We start from the raw sequence: 17,223 nt of genomic DNA, 5'->3' as shown, positions 1-17,223 counted from the left end.
GAGGTAAGTAAGAAATATTGTATAGATCTACTACCTTTATGTTGATTACAAGTATGTGCATGGACATTAAAATTAAACAAACAGATACAATATCTGACAGGTATTACATATTTACTACTATGAAAAATCCTATTACATGCATGTAACAGGTCTCAATGTTTTCCATCTGGAATTTTTACCTTCAATATAAGTTGTTTCAAAAACAGAAGCATAAATGCCCTTAGTGATATGATTTCTTTCTGTGAGGGCCGAGGACCATCTGGAAAAAGCAAAATACACCACATTTAAATATAAACTAATTCCTTTACTGACTGCAGCTTCTTAAGGAAATCACAGTTGCCATAACAGATTTAGTATTCTATTAATTATATAAAAGTATGTATTTGCAAATGATATCATTTATAACCTTTCAGAATCACATTTTACAATACCACTCTATTTAAGTATAAGTGATGTTTCATTTTGAAAAAAAAGAAATCCATATATATATATTTATTTTTTTAAACAAAGACATAGGAAGATGAAAGGTAGTTAACAGGTCTAGACTCACAAAAATTAAAGTATATGATCTGTAGGTGTCTTCATATAAGCTAGGATTTTCCATTCCCACTATAAGCAACTACTCTATCGATTAGATTTACTTAACCACCCCAATGGCAGTGCCAAATTCAAGATCAAAATTATTCTGTTGATTACACCAAGTTGAATTCCACTGAAAACATTGGGAATTTGAACAACTAGTAGAAGCAATACTGTGGACATGTAAAAGGGTCTGAATACAAAGCTGAATCTCACCTAAAGTATGTGACAACAACTTGGAATAACTAAGTCAGTATGTTAAATACTACCTGAATGAAACCCAACAAAGGAAGGATTAATGAAATATTAGTGGTTGCATTTACCTGTAGTAGAAAGAAGCTGTTTAACTGAAGAGAAACTACCATCTGAAAAAATATTAAATTTCAACCAGAAAAAAACCCAAAACTCTAATCCATAATACTTTAAACACTTGTGCTTGAGGAAGTATATTAGGAAAACAGAAGTTTCTAAAAAAATGAATACGAAACAGAGCTCGAATAACTATATTCACTTGGACCTTGCTCTACTGTATTTTTCATTGTCCCCTTTCATAAATAGTTCAGGTTGAACTGGAAATTCCTTTGTTAAGTTCCTACTTTTCAAACAATGTGTGTCGGAATCTTAAATTTTGCACAGTGAAAATAAACTCATCAACCATTTCATCCTATGCTGATGAACATACCAAAGCTCAATAACATTCTGTGTTTCGGTATTATTTCCAATCCAGAAGAATGCAACTTTTTAATGAAGTTTTTTTTATAGTCTTCGGTGCCACTATTAGAAGTGAAGCCCCTGCTCTGCACACGGCAATTCAAGACTGAACAAGGGCAAATCTGAAGGTAAGCTCTATTTTTTTGACTAGTAGGAACAAAAAGAATGGTTAATCCCCTCAAGTTTTCCTCCCTGTTTTGGCATGGAAACAGGAGAACCGGGTACTTTTCAGAAAGATGCAAATAAATCTCAACCTCCCCCGTCCCCCGCATCATGTGAAAAAACAGTAAGGATACTGTTGTAAAAACCCTATCATATAGGCTTTAAAAATAAAGGAGCAGGTTTATATCCATACATTCTAATGACACTATGAAACATCTATTTCCCATTGTAAAAACAGAAGTAAGCTGGATTTTTTTGATACTAGCTGCAACTACATTAAATATTCCATGTGTTTTTATGGCAATGGTGTGCTTCTAGCCAACAGCTATTTTTTTCCCTAATTCAAATGCAGATTCAACTCTAACTGCATCACAGAAATCTGTTTCTTCACACACTGTCTTTCCTCCTACACCATGACAATATCTGAAAAGTAGGCCTAAAAACTGAGGTATTTTGTCTTTTCTGGAAGATTGTAATTATGGAAAGAGAAAACAGCACACTAGGACAATGGATTTTGGTAACAGAAATTTTAAGGAAGGATTAAAAAAAAGCTACCCCAAATTAACCAGGAACATGTTCAAAGATATCTGAGTTTAATATTTCTTATTCACTAGTTTCTCTGGAGATGTGCAAGAACCCTGAAGAGGGTTCTTCAACACGCAGAAGACACAAAAGGAGTTGCTGCTTGCAGGTTATATGTCCAGCAGGTGAAATGATACTTTTTCCTTCAGTCCTCCAGTACTACTTATTCCTTGTATTTTGATTGTGTCTTCAAGATTCATTGCATGAGAATCAGAAAAAGGCGACAGCCTCTGCCCAAAAGACTATTAATTTAAAAAAATTAAAAGAAGACTGGTAGCACCCCCTCCAAAATATAAAGGGCTGGAAAAACTGGAGGCTACGTAACCAGTCACTTGCTACAAATAGTAGACTGCAGCAACAGTAATGCAACAGTCATCTGACACAGATTGAATGGAATTAATCTGGGAATTGTAAAACTATATAAAAAGGATTTTCCACTATAACTGTTATGTCATCACACTTTTTTTCTTGATTACTAGTTGATGATTTACTTTAAAAAATGCATTATTGACCAAACAATGGTATAATTTATTATTTAAAAATATATATCTTACATACATATACTGAAGCAAAGAGAGACAAGCAAATCTTGTTTTTCAATTCAAACACTGAAACACTTTAGTCTCTATTAATCTTTGGGCCCATCACTGGATCTAGACAATTTGGTGTCACCACCGCTCAGAAACAGATAAACTGCACTGCTAAAGACTAAAACCAAACCCAAACCAAATCAACAATAAAGACAATTCTTTTAAGATCTGCTACAGCAACTGTAAGCCCCTAGTATTAAAAAAAGCAACATTCTTGTTAACTGGCAATGAGAAAGGATGCCTCCCCTATTCCACACCAGGATGAATCACAAAATCATTTCCTGCTTTTAGATTCTTTATGTATGTATTCATTGCAGATAGAACATGATTTGCATCAGGTTTTTTTTAATATACACTCATAATGAGAGTTAGCCCATTTCAACCAGAGAAAAATAAATGAAAAAATTTATCCAATTCATCCTTGCAGCACAAAGCAATTATAGGGGCATAAACCAGAACTAATTAAGAGGGAATAAGTAAACACGTTCACAAACTACAATCAGTACTGGTGTCAAAAACTGATTGGGAGCTTTGAATAACAAAAATAGATATTTCTAATCCTGTCTTTAGAAATAAGATGTGTTATCAGTTCTACAAGCAAGCCAATTCAACATTTTTCCACCTGGATTTTTTATGTGTAAACAGCACAATTTTTCTATTCCTTAAATTACTAAAACATGATATGGAGAGTTGAATCTCATCTCCATACATGCATGTTATGTGGATCACAGAAGGACCTACTTGCTGTTGCAAAGCAAATGAGAATTGAGTTCCACTCTAACACGGCCCTTGAAACAAGTCTGCAAAATTTTTTCTGTCCACAAGAACTACAGTTACTTTCTCCTTAGAATAATTTTCATAATTCTTACTTAATTAGCTCATGTTCAAAAATGCTGGACATCAAAAATGTTCTTGAAAACTCTATGTAACAGGAATTAACTTGGACATTAGCAACAATACATTCTCTAGCGGGAAGCAAGATCCCACTCATAAAGGTCTGTTCAGAGTAAGAGTTGGGAATCAAACAAAAATAAATGCTTGGCCAACAGCTCAAGAATGAACTACATTACTCAGTAGTCTGGAACTTAAATGCACATTTCTGTCATGCAACAATGAAGACGCAAGTATTTCCTAGCAATGCTCTGCAATGAAGTCCAAAATTACAATTTAGGTTTAATACATTTCTGAGAGTTGTTAACAGTGAGTATTCCACATTTTGTGGTGGGTTCTTTTTGTTTGTTTTTTGGGTTTTGTTGGTTTATTGTTGGTTTTTTTTTTCCCCCCCTCCACAACATTTAGTTATTTTTCTGTTATTGCCTTCATTTTATGCTTTCTCATTACTGTACCACTGTTGGTCCACCAGTATTTTCAGAGAATACCATGCAGTTGGCAAGTAAGTGCGATGATGACTTATCAAGGCAGGGTTAATCCAAAAATAGAAGTATTCAACAGGTAGTACATATCCAAAGATGAGATAAAAAAAAAAGTTTAAATTTTTCTCTGTTGCTTTGATATTAAAAATGTATGTGTTTTGCCCGTTCTGAAAGACACTCACAGCTTGGCTCTTCCTTAAATATCAGTCTAGTATACACACATAAAAAAAAACCTAAGACTAGTAACATAGCACTAAGACATCTTTGGCACCTTGAAGTATTATCATTGAAATGCACCATCTACCATAGTAAGATAAAGAGTTAAATCTCTCCCCACTTACCCTCTTATTCATTCCCAAAATCCACAAAAGGAAATAATCATGGAAAGAAGTAATACAATTTTAGCCAATTTTTACTCAATTGCCTGCTTCACTGCGTCTTTGAATGCTGCAACTGTTGGACAACCTTACGATGCTCTCCTGCCTTCACATCTTATTGGCTATAATTTAACACAATGTTAAAGTCATGCACGTGGTAAACCAAGAGAATAGCTATAACTGTAGTTCAAATGTAGAATGTAAAATATAAGAAAGTTTAGAGATTCTTTCTTGTAGAAGTTGGTTTGACTTTTTCTGATCTTCCCGACCTGAAAATTATTTCACAAGTTTACTTTTAGTATACTCTTAATAAAACACAAGTCACTTTTGTCCTGCCACCTAGTTGTAACTAGAAATTCAATTAATTAAAAAAACCACCACAAACACACCACAAAAAAAAAGAAAGTAAAACTCATAATTTTAAACAGAAAACTTGCCACCACCATGTAGATCTATATCTAAAATATTAAATCTGCTAAGAATAATTGTAAAGCAAGTTGATAAGTACAAATTTTGAAAAAAAATGTTTCTAGTACTTCAGAAGGAAACAAAACAATACAAATTTAGTATATGGAATCCTAGAAGAAATACCAGTTTGAAACAGGAAAACAATAATGAAAGAGAAGATACAAAATCAAATTTGAAATAAGTATGTGAGCCTTTTAAATAATTCAAAACATTTAAGCCTTCTCTTTTATAAGCTGAATACCAGGAGAAGCAAGGGGAAAGTTCCATTTTTTAAGTAAATGGCATTAGACAAATGGGGAGCTTCAATATTGAGCCACTTTGGCTTTAAGCAATGTATACTAACTGTCAGTACAGAAAACTCACCCACTTTGTACTTCATTAAGACAGGGGAAAGCAATAAAACTTTGAAGCAGTGTAATTGTCTGCAAGTAATAGTAAATCAAACAACTAATATTGAAAAAATGTTTCAGTATCTCTGTAGAAAAAATGATATGCCTGAAAGACAGGAAAGCATCATACTACTAAAATGTCTAGATGAATAAGCTTACTTTCTAATATGACAGCAAATTATTTGAAGGCACTTTAACACATCCAGTCAAATTTTGGATATTGGCAAGATTTCCATTAAAGTCTTCTTCAGATCTGAAAAGTCTGATGTCATGTTACCTTAGACTTTCAGTTGCCTCTGATAAGGGAATATCAGATGCCATTTTCTTGCATTATGACATTTTTCTGTTTCTTACAGTAAAATTACTGCTCATTGACAATGGGTCCTGTTTTTTTTTTCATTTTGAAATATCAAATACTACTTAAAATGCAGCAACTCTAACACTCACATGATTGTACTTTTACAGTGTGAGTTTCTTGCTTTTACAAACTTCTTACACATTATTCTACATTTTATCAAATGATAAACTTTCCAGCTCTGTGTGGCTGTACTGGCTGTATGCAGGCTAATAAAAATCAACACAAAACCAAAACCCTGGAACAGTTAACTTTTGAAATATGAGGATTGGTGAAGTTATGAGTCGCTGAAAACAGAGATGGACAGAAAAAAAAGCATTAAGCATATCAACTACAGCTCCTTATAGTATTCTAAGACTGCAATCCTGAATCAGCCAGACCTACATACCACATCGGCAGACTCACTCAATGGTAAAAGAAAGAACATCTGGTGAAGAAAAGTAATGTAATACCCAGGTGATTCAACATTTTGAAAAATTTTCAGGACTTTTTTCAATCGAAACTAATGAATGTGAATTTGACAAAAACCTTATATAAAATTAAGTTAATATGACATTAAATTTAGTAACCCATCACCTCAGCAATTATTGTATTTTCACAGTCATTTGCTTGCAAATCACCACAGTGATTACAGCTCTATTAGTCAGAAGCAGAAACTCCCTGTGAAATAATAACAGAAAAAATCCTAGTGCAGATTTGCATGGAGAAAATTCCACAGCTATGCTGGATTTGCATTGCTGTGCCAGTGATCTTGCTCCCTGATAAGCTGACTTTAACTCAACACAGGAAAAGTCATTTTACAGACAGGAGAGTACTACAAAATACTTTCTTAGAGATGTATCAATTACATGGGACTAAGGAACAGGGAGGAAGGATAAGGAAGAAGGAAAAAGGTTGTAATAAACCTTTTTAAAAAATAAACACCATTCAGAAACCTAACTAAAGAAAAAAAAAAAAAAAGGAGAAAATTCAGATATAGTGAATAACATATATTTGCAACATATGCATAGCCTCACAGTTTATTAAACATATGAAGGCCTTAGTAACTGTGATTTTGTTGTCACACTGCTACAGCAAACAAGCAGTAATTTGCACTATCTGATTACCTTTCAGAGATCTACCTGTTTGTTTTTGTCAGAAAAAAACCCATAATATTGTCTGGAATTGACATAAATGAGAAGTGAACATACTATATCCTTAAAACAGGTAAGAATGAAAGAAAAGATAGGAAAGTAAACCAGCCATATGTATGCTAATTTAGAGTTAACTGATTCATTTCTCATTCCTAATTTTGTGTCCTTGTGTACTCCCATGCCTTCTGTTCAGATTTTGATGAATACATCATACACTTTTTTCTAGCTATTCAACTGGCATTACATATGCAAATACTCAAAAAACACAGTTAACTGCAGAGGGTCAGATCTGGGCAAGATAATAACAAGTCATACCTCCTGCAGAAAGAAATGTCATACTGTTTCTACAAAAGAGCAAGCCTAGCCAGAGGCAAGTCTGTCATATGCAACACATTTTCAAAGTGGTGTTGGGTGCTAGTGTCATGACACAGAAGTACAGGAATTCTTTAATTAAAAACAAAACAAACAAACAAAAAACAACAACCAAACAACAAAACAAAACAAACAAAAAACAACAACAAAAAAGAACCCCAAAAAGAATTACAGCAATAACAAGCGGACAAAATTATCAAACTTACGGTGTCAAAATAGTTGAGCAATTTTCCAGGTCTCTGTCTAGGTGTAAATATGGCTGACATTTGGAAAGTTTACTTCCCAACAACTCGTCATTCAACAGTCACAAATGCAATGTACATATTATAAGCTGATCAGCTGAGTTTTAACATCCTGATTCCGCCCTGAACTCACCTATGGTCCGCCTGTCTGATGGTAAAGCTGCAGCTAAGCAGCACAAACATGTAACCCCCAACGGAGTTGAGCTCTGAAAGCATGAAGCTGGATGAAGTCAGTCATGGGGTAGGATTCAGCTCAGCCTAACTTCAGACATCTACAGTGAAGTTGCCAACACATAGGACCAACTTCTAACATTCCCCTGAAGTCAGTGGAGATCGAATCAATATAGCCAGTGGAGTGTAGTAAGCAAACATCTTTCCAACTAAATAGTTCTCAAGGCTCTGTCAACTAGCGGTAGGACACAGCTTCCCAAACAGACTCATCACTCTAACTTGACATGCCATAAATATCCAACGTATCTGCACAGAACAAGCAGATTTGACTAAAATGATGGCAGAAACCCATATTCAGGCAATTGATTCCTGCATTCCGCTGTCTATAATCAGCAGACATCTAGCTCAGATGGAGACACATTCATTGTAGGTGCTAAAAATGAACTTAATACCATTTTGGCAAAAGGAATCCAGAACCAGTGTAAGTAGAAAATACACTTTATCACTGATATTACAGTTAACCTGGTATTACAAAACTTTTCACTCAAATAAACAGTGAACAGAAACACAGTTTGCTTTTGTTGGGTATTTTTAAAGCAAATTTTAATAATTTTATGAAGAACATTGTTCATCTAACATTATAATATAAAAGAACTGTAAATCAGGTCCCAGCTCCAACAGCAGCTCTTTCTGTGAGCCTCAACAAGTTACAACTTCACCTATTAGGATACCTAATCTAGGATAAGAATTGTTCCTTCCATTTTAATTTATTAAAAGAAAATATTAAAGAAAAACCCTATGCATACAGCTCACTTACAACTGAAGAATTATCTAATAACTTATATATGTCACATTGTTAAATATCTGGATATGTGACAGCAGTAAAACATCCCTCAATTATTCAATTTCTCAGCATGACAGTAATAGTTACAGAATAAAGATAATTAATAAATTCCCCTGTATGAATTATTTTTTTTAAGAGACTTTCAGCCAAATCCTCACTGCTTTACACAAGTAGTCAGCTAACAGTAATGACATTACAGCTGCAGTGTATAGGATTAGAATGGTTTGATGCTCTGGTTAATACACATCTGTTACATGAAGTGTTTAGCCTGTATGTATTATTGTATTTTCTTGTTGCTGTCATTCAGTGCTTCCTAAGCTAAGCTAAATGCACGACTATAAGCAAAATTAAATCAATCTCTGTTTTATAAGTGCAGAGAAAAAGATACTATTAAACTGGAAATATAGCTTCAGATACCTCAGCAGTGAGAACTAGAAGCTTCCACTCTGTTTTCAAGGTCACTTAACATTAACAATCATTCAAACCCCACAAAGCTTTCCTTGACATATGAAATCCATTTAACATTTCCTCTCTGTTACAGAAGAAGAAAAATAAGTAATTTTAATGTATTTCCTAAAATATGCCCACTTAAGTATATGCTAAGCCAGTGAAGACCAGAGTTGGAATCTTCTGGGAACACATATATATGCATACAGAATTATAAGAGGTGTATGGTACACCAAAAGTATAATACTTGCATAGCCCTTCTGCTGCTGACCACTGATATTGATTATTGCCATTTACTTATGTTTTTCTCTACAGATCCAAGGAGCTTTCACACGTTTATAAATCTTCCTATACAAGAAATGTTTGTGTTTTCTTTCTAGTGGATTGCACTTACCTAATCCTTTAGGAGTAATGCCACTGCTATCAGCAGGATTAACCACCCAGTAGTAGTATTTCAGTGTGTGCATTAACTGCAGTACTGTTCCCACTCTGCGTATGGTGTTATAGATAGTAGCAGTTCCAATGAATTCAGCTGACAAGTAGGTATACAAAGAAAGTTGCACCTGAAAAATGAAATAGTTATACCATGTTTTAAAATTAAAAAAAAATTAGAAACCTAAGTACCACGGTATAAAAGAATACTTATAGGAGAGTGATAACGTAATTCAAGAACACAATTACCTTTGCAGGGGTGTGTATCCAGATAGCAGGATTAAACAGGATGTGATCACATAATTGCTTCAGCAGTGGTGCTCCATGAGACAATCCGTCCAAATATTTCGCAAATGACAAAAATTGTTCCAGAACTGCTCTGGTTATATGAACTCTAGATGACTGGAGAAAAATAATCAGAAAGAGCAAAGATAAAGAAAAACCTCCTTCCTTAATATACTTAGAGCAGAAATATGGTGTTATATTTTCACCAGGTTCATCTTTACTAAATACATACAACCTCATATGTTTTTTATGTCATTGAATATGAATGGAAAGTAAGAATAAATATCAGCAACTTATACTGCCTAATAATAGTCATGGTCTTTATGATGGCTACCTTTAACAGGTTAAAAATGTTAATCAATAATTGGGGTTATTTTTTGTTGTTGGTAGTCGCTTTGTTGCTGGTTTGTGGTTTTTGCTGTTGTTGTTTATTTTTGTAATAATCCAGCCAGGATTCTATATTTAACAGCACAGTGCCTTGAGAACGTAGTCTGAAGTCCTTAACTCTTCTTCAGTTAATAATGCATCTTACTGAAATTGGGTTTCTCAGTATGTAAACACACATTACTGGTAGACTTGCTTTTGTTCCTTAAACATAAGTAGGTATTTGAAGGATCTGGGTTACAGGTTTCCTTAAATTTCAGGAGAGTTCTTCAGTTTCTTAGCATATGTTATAAAATCACTGTTGATACCGGCTCCTTTGCACTAATAGGGCATGTGGACCTTAACGAACTTCTTTATATGCTAAGTTAACAAAACGAACTACCAAAAACAACCAACCAGCCAACAACAACAACAAAAACCCACAACATGAAACATCCTTCTCCTTGCCTTCTCTAAACTTGTTTCAATTACTTTTAATGCTGTAAGTATCATTTGGGAACATACAGACTTGTTATTTTTAGAGATGAAGCCCATTTGTCAGTAAAAGCAGCTCAGCCCAGATGCTGAGTTTCCTCTAGTTTGTACATCACAACTCACAATAAATAGTCTGCAACTAGTAAGAACAAAAATATGATTTTGAAGTTAAGTCAGGGGAAAAAAAAAAAAAAAGCTTTCTGATCACATGCAAATGAACAACAGATAATTTACAAATAATAAAATAGAGCCTGGCTAGGAAACAAAAGGATTTTTTTCCCACCATGTGTGCTAACTGAAGATAAGCACATACTGAAAAAATAAAATATATCCTTTTGAAAAACTGCAGCTAAGGAGAATATAGCATAAAGAAACCCCAGAAAACAGCATATGCTGTAAGAATTAGGTTGGCACAGAAAGTAATCAAAATGCTTTAAATATTCACACACTCTGAGTTCAATGATTGTAGCAGGTGTTAATTGGAATAGTATGCAAACTTTTTTTAAATTTTAATTTCATGTACAACAGTCTACATTGATGTGTTCAATGTCCACAAACCATAGTGCTCTACTCAAGAGAAAGGGACTTCATAAGTGCTCTCTAGCCTGCCTGTATATAACTTATAGAACTGGAGCGAACAGCTTCGTAAATTCATTCTGGTGATGTCACAAGAAAATGTACCATAAGAAAAAAATAAACCAAACCTTAGACTCATTCTTTGACATTCTAAATCACACTTGCTTAGTACAGAAAACATAGAAGCACAGAAAATAATCTGCATTTAGGTATTACTTCAAAGAAGGTAGAGTCTTTCTACTTACATTAATGTATTTCCCTAGCTGTAAATAACATAGGGAGCAGAATGAGAGAAATTATTTGCCATTCTTCTTCAAAATATAGTACATTTCTAAAGGTGAGATTGTTCAAATTTATTTGCATCATTGGACATCACAAAGCTCTGGTCATGACTTCTTCTAAATGATTGTTACACTGCTTGCTAATGAAAAATACTGTAGCAGAAATTCAAGCATGTCAGAGCCAGGAGATTATATCCGAAAATAAGAAAGTAAAGGGAATGCCCCTTGCAACAGTTTCTTTCAGAAATTAAATTATTTTACATTTTTCTTCTTCAAAGCACTGAGTAACTATTTCAAAAATTTCAGAATTGAGCCACAGAGGATTAACTTATTTTTTATTACTATGCACAAAAAAAAAAAAAAGAAATTTAAACCTAAATTACGACGTCTGTGATATCCAAGAGAAATTTTTCTAAATGAGAGTTTGGGGGACAAAGAGCACAGAAAGATAAGTGAAAATACATTAAATTGATTCACAAACTGATCTACAGTAAAAGCATAAATTAGAAAACTAGGGTCAACTCCAGAAAATTATTTGAATATTGGCATAGAAGAGGATCAGGAAGATGAAAAGACTCCTGTAGATGACTTACAAGTATTACAAATCAAAAATATCTTGTATCACAAATATATTTTATTCCACCAGTCCTTTGAGCTAGGTGATTAAAAATACCACTATGACAGTAGAAATACTAAGAAGATAAAAAGCACCTCCAAACATACCTTTTCAAGGAGGTAGCCAATGACTAGAAAGCCTTTTCCACCAAGCATTTGTTCTTGCATGGCTACTGAACTCTTAAGAAGCTCAACCAAAAAAGCCAATAGGGTAGCACTGCATGTAAAAAAACAAGCATTTTTTTCAGATTACAAATGCAGAAAAATCAATCTGTTACATTCCAAATATTCACCAGCAATTAAGTGAACAGAAACAGGCTTAAAGTTGTGAGCAATTCCTTGAAAGAATACAAATCTCACTTTTCTATTGACAAATTTCTCCAATGATTGTTCGCATATTACAATGGTAGGAGTGGAAGTTCATATTCAAATAAAAGTGGAAAAATCGTTTTGTCAGCTCTTCTGATTTGACCAGGACCATCCCAGGTTTTAAACATCTAGTCCTGCAGCTTGCAGGTCTAGTCCAAGGTTTTGCAGTGGAAGTGGCAGGAGATGAGTGAGATCCAGCTGACAGTGTTAAAATGATGTAGGCAGGGGCCGTGTCAACCATTCTACCATCCAGACTAACTATGCTGAACAGCAAAATTTGCAGCCACCAGGTACATAATCATTCCACACTTTTGGTCCCTAGAGTCATTACTACCACAGCAACGAGGCATAAAATGGCCGAATATGCACACGTGCAATGATGCCCACCACAAACCACAGCAGAACAACAGCAGGGTAGAGAGTTTCCTTCATATTTTCTCCAGACCAAACATGAGAGTAATATCTAGGCCTGACCAAGTAATGGTGGAACATCACTGAGAGACTCTAGAGGCCATAAGGAAATTGCTCAGCAGCCCATCTCAGTGGTGCTCAGCCCGTATCTGTCAGCGAGGTGTTCAGAAAGCACAGGAAGGAGGGAAAAAAGTGTTCAGAAAAGTGGTCAGCAGATATCCAAAAGACTTTGGGGGACAGACTTACCAAGACAATTAAACTATGTTATGAAAACCAACAGTAGAAACTTATGACAGATCAATGCACTGTGGGAGAAAAATACCAAGTGACTCCTGGATAGTGAGAGGGAAACAAAAATGCACGCATCTGTTGCTGAAATATCCAGAGGAAAGGGAGAAAATAATTAAAAAAAAAAAAAAAAACAAAACCAAAACAAAACCAAAAAACACCACAAAACCGAAAACCCAAAAAACAAACCCCAAAACAACAAACACAACCCACAACCAACCACATACTTATGACAGAACACAAATATTTAAATGATTTTTCAAACATCTCAAAAAGGTAGATGACAGAATGCATTGTACTGCCTGCACAACGCATATATAAAGCCACTATTCCTTTTCTAAATATGAAATATGTTTAACAATTCCTAGCTGCACAGACAAATATCTGCAACCATGAAAGTTTTCACACAGGTGGTGTGCACAGGCAAGGGTGAAAACTGTGGCTTTTGTAGGTATGAAAAAGTGAATGAAAGAAAATGTCTAACCTGCATTTTATAATTTTCAACTTTACTTACAGTATCTGGTCAGCTAAAGGTTTGCTTGCTCTCCAAATTCAATATTTTACTTTGAAATCAATGTTGAGATTCACCACTCCAAGCCAGCACCAGAAAATAATCCATGTGCTGCAGAAAACAAGATCTACTCTATTTGGCGAGCAAGGCTGCCATGTGAAAAGCACCCAGTGCACGAAAAGTACATGCTGTGAACATTAAATAGTGCCTTGTCTTGCTTAATTGTTGAATGGTCACAATAATCAGTCTAAAATAACATATAGAATGCTCCACAGAGTGTCAGCAGTAAAAGAACACAGATAACATCCATTTACAGTACTCCAAAGCTTTTATCAAAACAGCCTGTCAAGCTGTCACATCAATTTCAAACCAGGTTATATGCATCAATTTTTTCTTACCCTGAGATAAAGTTTCTGTTGCATTTGTCATCCAAAATGAGATACTCATCATTTTTTCTACATGACAATTTATATGAAGTTCATGTAAAGGGTTGAAGATTTATATTTAGAAACTGCTTGTTTTCTTTGTGTTTGGCTTTTTTTTTTTTTTTAATTGGATAGGTCAAGGAAAAGTCCATATAGATGGTGCTTATTATCATCCTTTATGAGTAACCTTATGACTTAGGAGGACAACTCATTATGCATGAAGTCAAGAAACAGTATACATCATTGCAGGATTAGGACCAGAATTACAATAATAAATACTATTAATATTATATTGAAAAGTAAAAAAAAAAAAGTTATTAAAATGTTTTCAAAGATTGTTGTACCATGAACATGGCACCAGACTTAAGTTTAAAAGGATCTACTTCCACTTCTACAAGTAATTTATCAAACTCTCTTTTGTTTGTATATCGACTTATTTGTCCATTTAATGAACTTAGATGTAAACTCATGGGCTAGAGTTACTCTTATCTCTTGTTAATACAGTGTCTACACAATTGTTAGGAATTCTGATAGGACTCCGAATAAAAGTTTTAAGACACACTAACAATAAAGATTTTTCTCTAAGTCGACACAAAACACACCAGTCAACTCAGACTTAATGAGTGGCCACAGACACAGAAACATACAGACTGGCTCTATACAAGAAAGACTGAATCAACAAAGTTTATTCATTCACATGCAGATGGAGCCCAAATATCACTTTTTCAATATTAACCATCTTTATTCAGGGTATGGCTGAACTGATAAATCCTGCCTGTCCACACTAGCTCTGCAAAGAGCTACCTTAGCTGTCTCTGCAAAGTGATGCCAATGTTTCTAGTTGCAGGAAAACCTATTAATTCAGACAATACTTCTGTGAATGAACTATGCCTTTTCCTACATGCAAAATGGCTTTTAACATCTATCAAACCAGACACATAAAGACACCACAAGGCGAGTCTGCAGAGTCAGGTCTGCAAGCGGTAACTCTTGCTTTTAATCCTGCTGCATTATCCAGAATTGCCACCGTAAATAATAGAGTTGCCTGTATAATATCATAATTCAAATCTTGGGATAGCACACATGAATGCATCATTAAACTTTATATCCTCAAGCACATAAAAAATTCCAAGTACCAGAAAAAGCAGCAGTTAAGGAGAACCACCTGGCAGTCACACAGAGATACAATGATTTTTGAGATGTATAGTGTATAAGACAATTTTATTGCTGAAAATTAGCAGCATAATTAAATGTAACTAGCAGTTTGTCCATATCTTTATGCAGGAAATGAATAATTGAAAATCTATAATACTTTAACTGGTAGAACTACAAAATCAAAATGGAAGTGTTTTTAAATTCTTACTGCATGTACAGATTTCCAGAAATCCTGCTTACACTTCTCTCTGGTGAAATTTCTTTTTTGAAGGAGGAAGGAGAGAATAAGACTGTACTAAGTAACAGCTGTTGCACAAAACATCATTTTTGCATGTTACCTATCTTATACCCTTTATCCTAGAGAGCATTCAATCTGCCTGAAAAGACCCAACAGTTAACTATTTTCAGATAAGCTGAACCAACCTCTTTAAAACTTCTCTTTCTCCATATGTTCAGACTGACCTGAAGCAAACATTTAAGAGTGTGTATACATACATATATACACACACACATATATTTTATATACATATATATATAAAACCATACTGACATAATGGGTCTTTTCTCCTCAATATTGCATTCTAAAAAATTTAGTCTTCTAAAGACCTGATTGCCTAATTTAGAGGATTGTATCTAGAATAGTCAATTTATGGAGTCATCTTGGCAGCTGAATAAATTAAACCTGAATTTTTTAAATATAAAAATTTTTATCAGCAGACCAAGGTTGCCCAAATTACACTTTTAAAAAGGTTGCTGTTGACACAGAGGAAATAATATTGATTCGAAGACTGTCTTCTAAGATGAACAATTTTTCAAACAGAATTTAACAAACTTATCAGTAACTAAAATGCATTGGATTGCTGCAGGGCTCACATTAAACTTGCAAAAAATATACTACAGTATTCACAAAAGCACCTTTTCCTATTACACATAAAAGCTTTCAGGGGATATCACAGTGTTATGAAGTCTCTATGCTACGACAATCATTGAAAAAATAAGAGTTGCCTTTATCAAATTCTAAATTGACTGGTAGTTCCCAATAAGTGAATAATTATTACTGTTTTGTGGAGCTAAAATACAGGACAATTTAGATAATCTGTTCTTATTAACTAAGATTTTATGATTTCACTCACAAACGAAGCATCCTATTAGGGACATAGTCATATACTCAAATGCATATGACAAGGGCTTTGGAGGAATAAATAAACACTAGACATCAGTCATTGTACCACTAGGATAAAAGTTAAATTACTCTTGTCTTTTCTGTGTGTTTTGTTTGTTTGTGGCTTTTTGTGTGTGTGTGTGTGTGGAGTTTCTGTTTGGTTGTTTTGGTTTTGTTTTTAAGAAATCACTAGACAGACCACTTTCTCTAGTCTACTCTTTCCCATGATCATTTTCTCTGAAAAATCTACCTAAATTACTTTAAGTTTCATCTTGGATTCTATATTATCAAGTTATCTGGATTGTGCTTTACAAAGGGCATCTTTAATTAAAATCGACATGTAGCTCTAAAGATCTAAGTATGTTGATTAATGACAGACGAAGAGGTTATGTAAAAGAGAATGATGCAGGTATTTGTTCTGTCTGATTATCTTTAGGAAGGATCCTTTATAAACTAACTTCATTTGTACTTCCAGCTCCTAAAAAATAAGAGAAAAGTATCATATGATTATACTCCATTATAGGCTGTTAAAATGATAACTTTCAAAAACTAATCTTAAAATAAACAGATAAAAAGGAATTAAGGAAAATCATATGCTAACAAATAGTGTTTTATTTTTATACAACAACAACAAAAAAATCCTAAGGGACTTGCCCCTTAACTTCAATTCAAAATGCAAAACTGGCTGTATTGAGATAAATTATTACTCTTCATCTGCTAGCTGACCGTTACATCTTACTGTTAGTAAACAGTTTTAAATTAGTTTGTCTGATTCATTAAGCAATTTGGTACTTCCATCACAATATTTACTGAATATTTAATAGTATGGACTTAGAAATCCTCAGGGAGAAGCATCAGCAATATATTAGCAATATATTTTGATGCACAGCAGATGCAAGATGATCTCTACTTTCTCACTTTATTCCTCCGGGAAGCAAACCAAAGCACAATGGGTAAGCAAGGATTTCAGAAACTGTTTTGCCTTCAATACAAGTTGGGAATACAAAAAGAGATTTTCATCAAGGTATATTCATGGCTAAAGCATGAAATCAGATACTTG

The 17,223-nt window shown here is 34.1% G+C and overlaps 1 protein-coding gene across 14 annotated transcripts in view; it reads right to left on the bottom strand.

Moving 5' to 3' along the window:
• NBEA (neurobeachin) overlaps positions 1-17,223 on the bottom strand; it is a 480,010-nt gene that overhangs the window by 338,905 nt on the left and 123,882 nt on the right. For all 14 annotated transcript variants that reach the window (XM_071804835.1, XM_071804807.1, XM_071804804.1 and 11 more), the window contains exons 11-14: positions 11,951-12,059; positions 9,477-9,629; positions 9,190-9,358; positions 180-259 (exon numbers count right to left, since the gene is read on the bottom strand). In XM_071804835.1, the coding sequence (XP_071660936.1) occupies positions 180-259; positions 9,190-9,358; positions 9,477-9,629; positions 11,951-12,059 (511 nt within the window). The remainder of the gene's footprint in view (positions 1-179; positions 260-9,189; positions 9,359-9,476; positions 9,630-11,950; positions 12,060-17,223) is intronic.

The sequence above is a fragment of the Patagioenas fasciata genome, chromosome 1 (genome assembly GCF_037038585.1).
Source record: "Patagioenas fasciata isolate bPatFas1 chromosome 1, bPatFas1.hap1, whole genome shotgun sequence".
NCBI lineage: Eukaryota > Metazoa > Chordata > Aves > Columbiformes > Columbidae > Patagioenas > Patagioenas fasciata.
The sequence above is the reverse complement of the archived record's forward strand: the minus strand, read 5'-3'. Positions and strand labels throughout refer to the sequence as shown.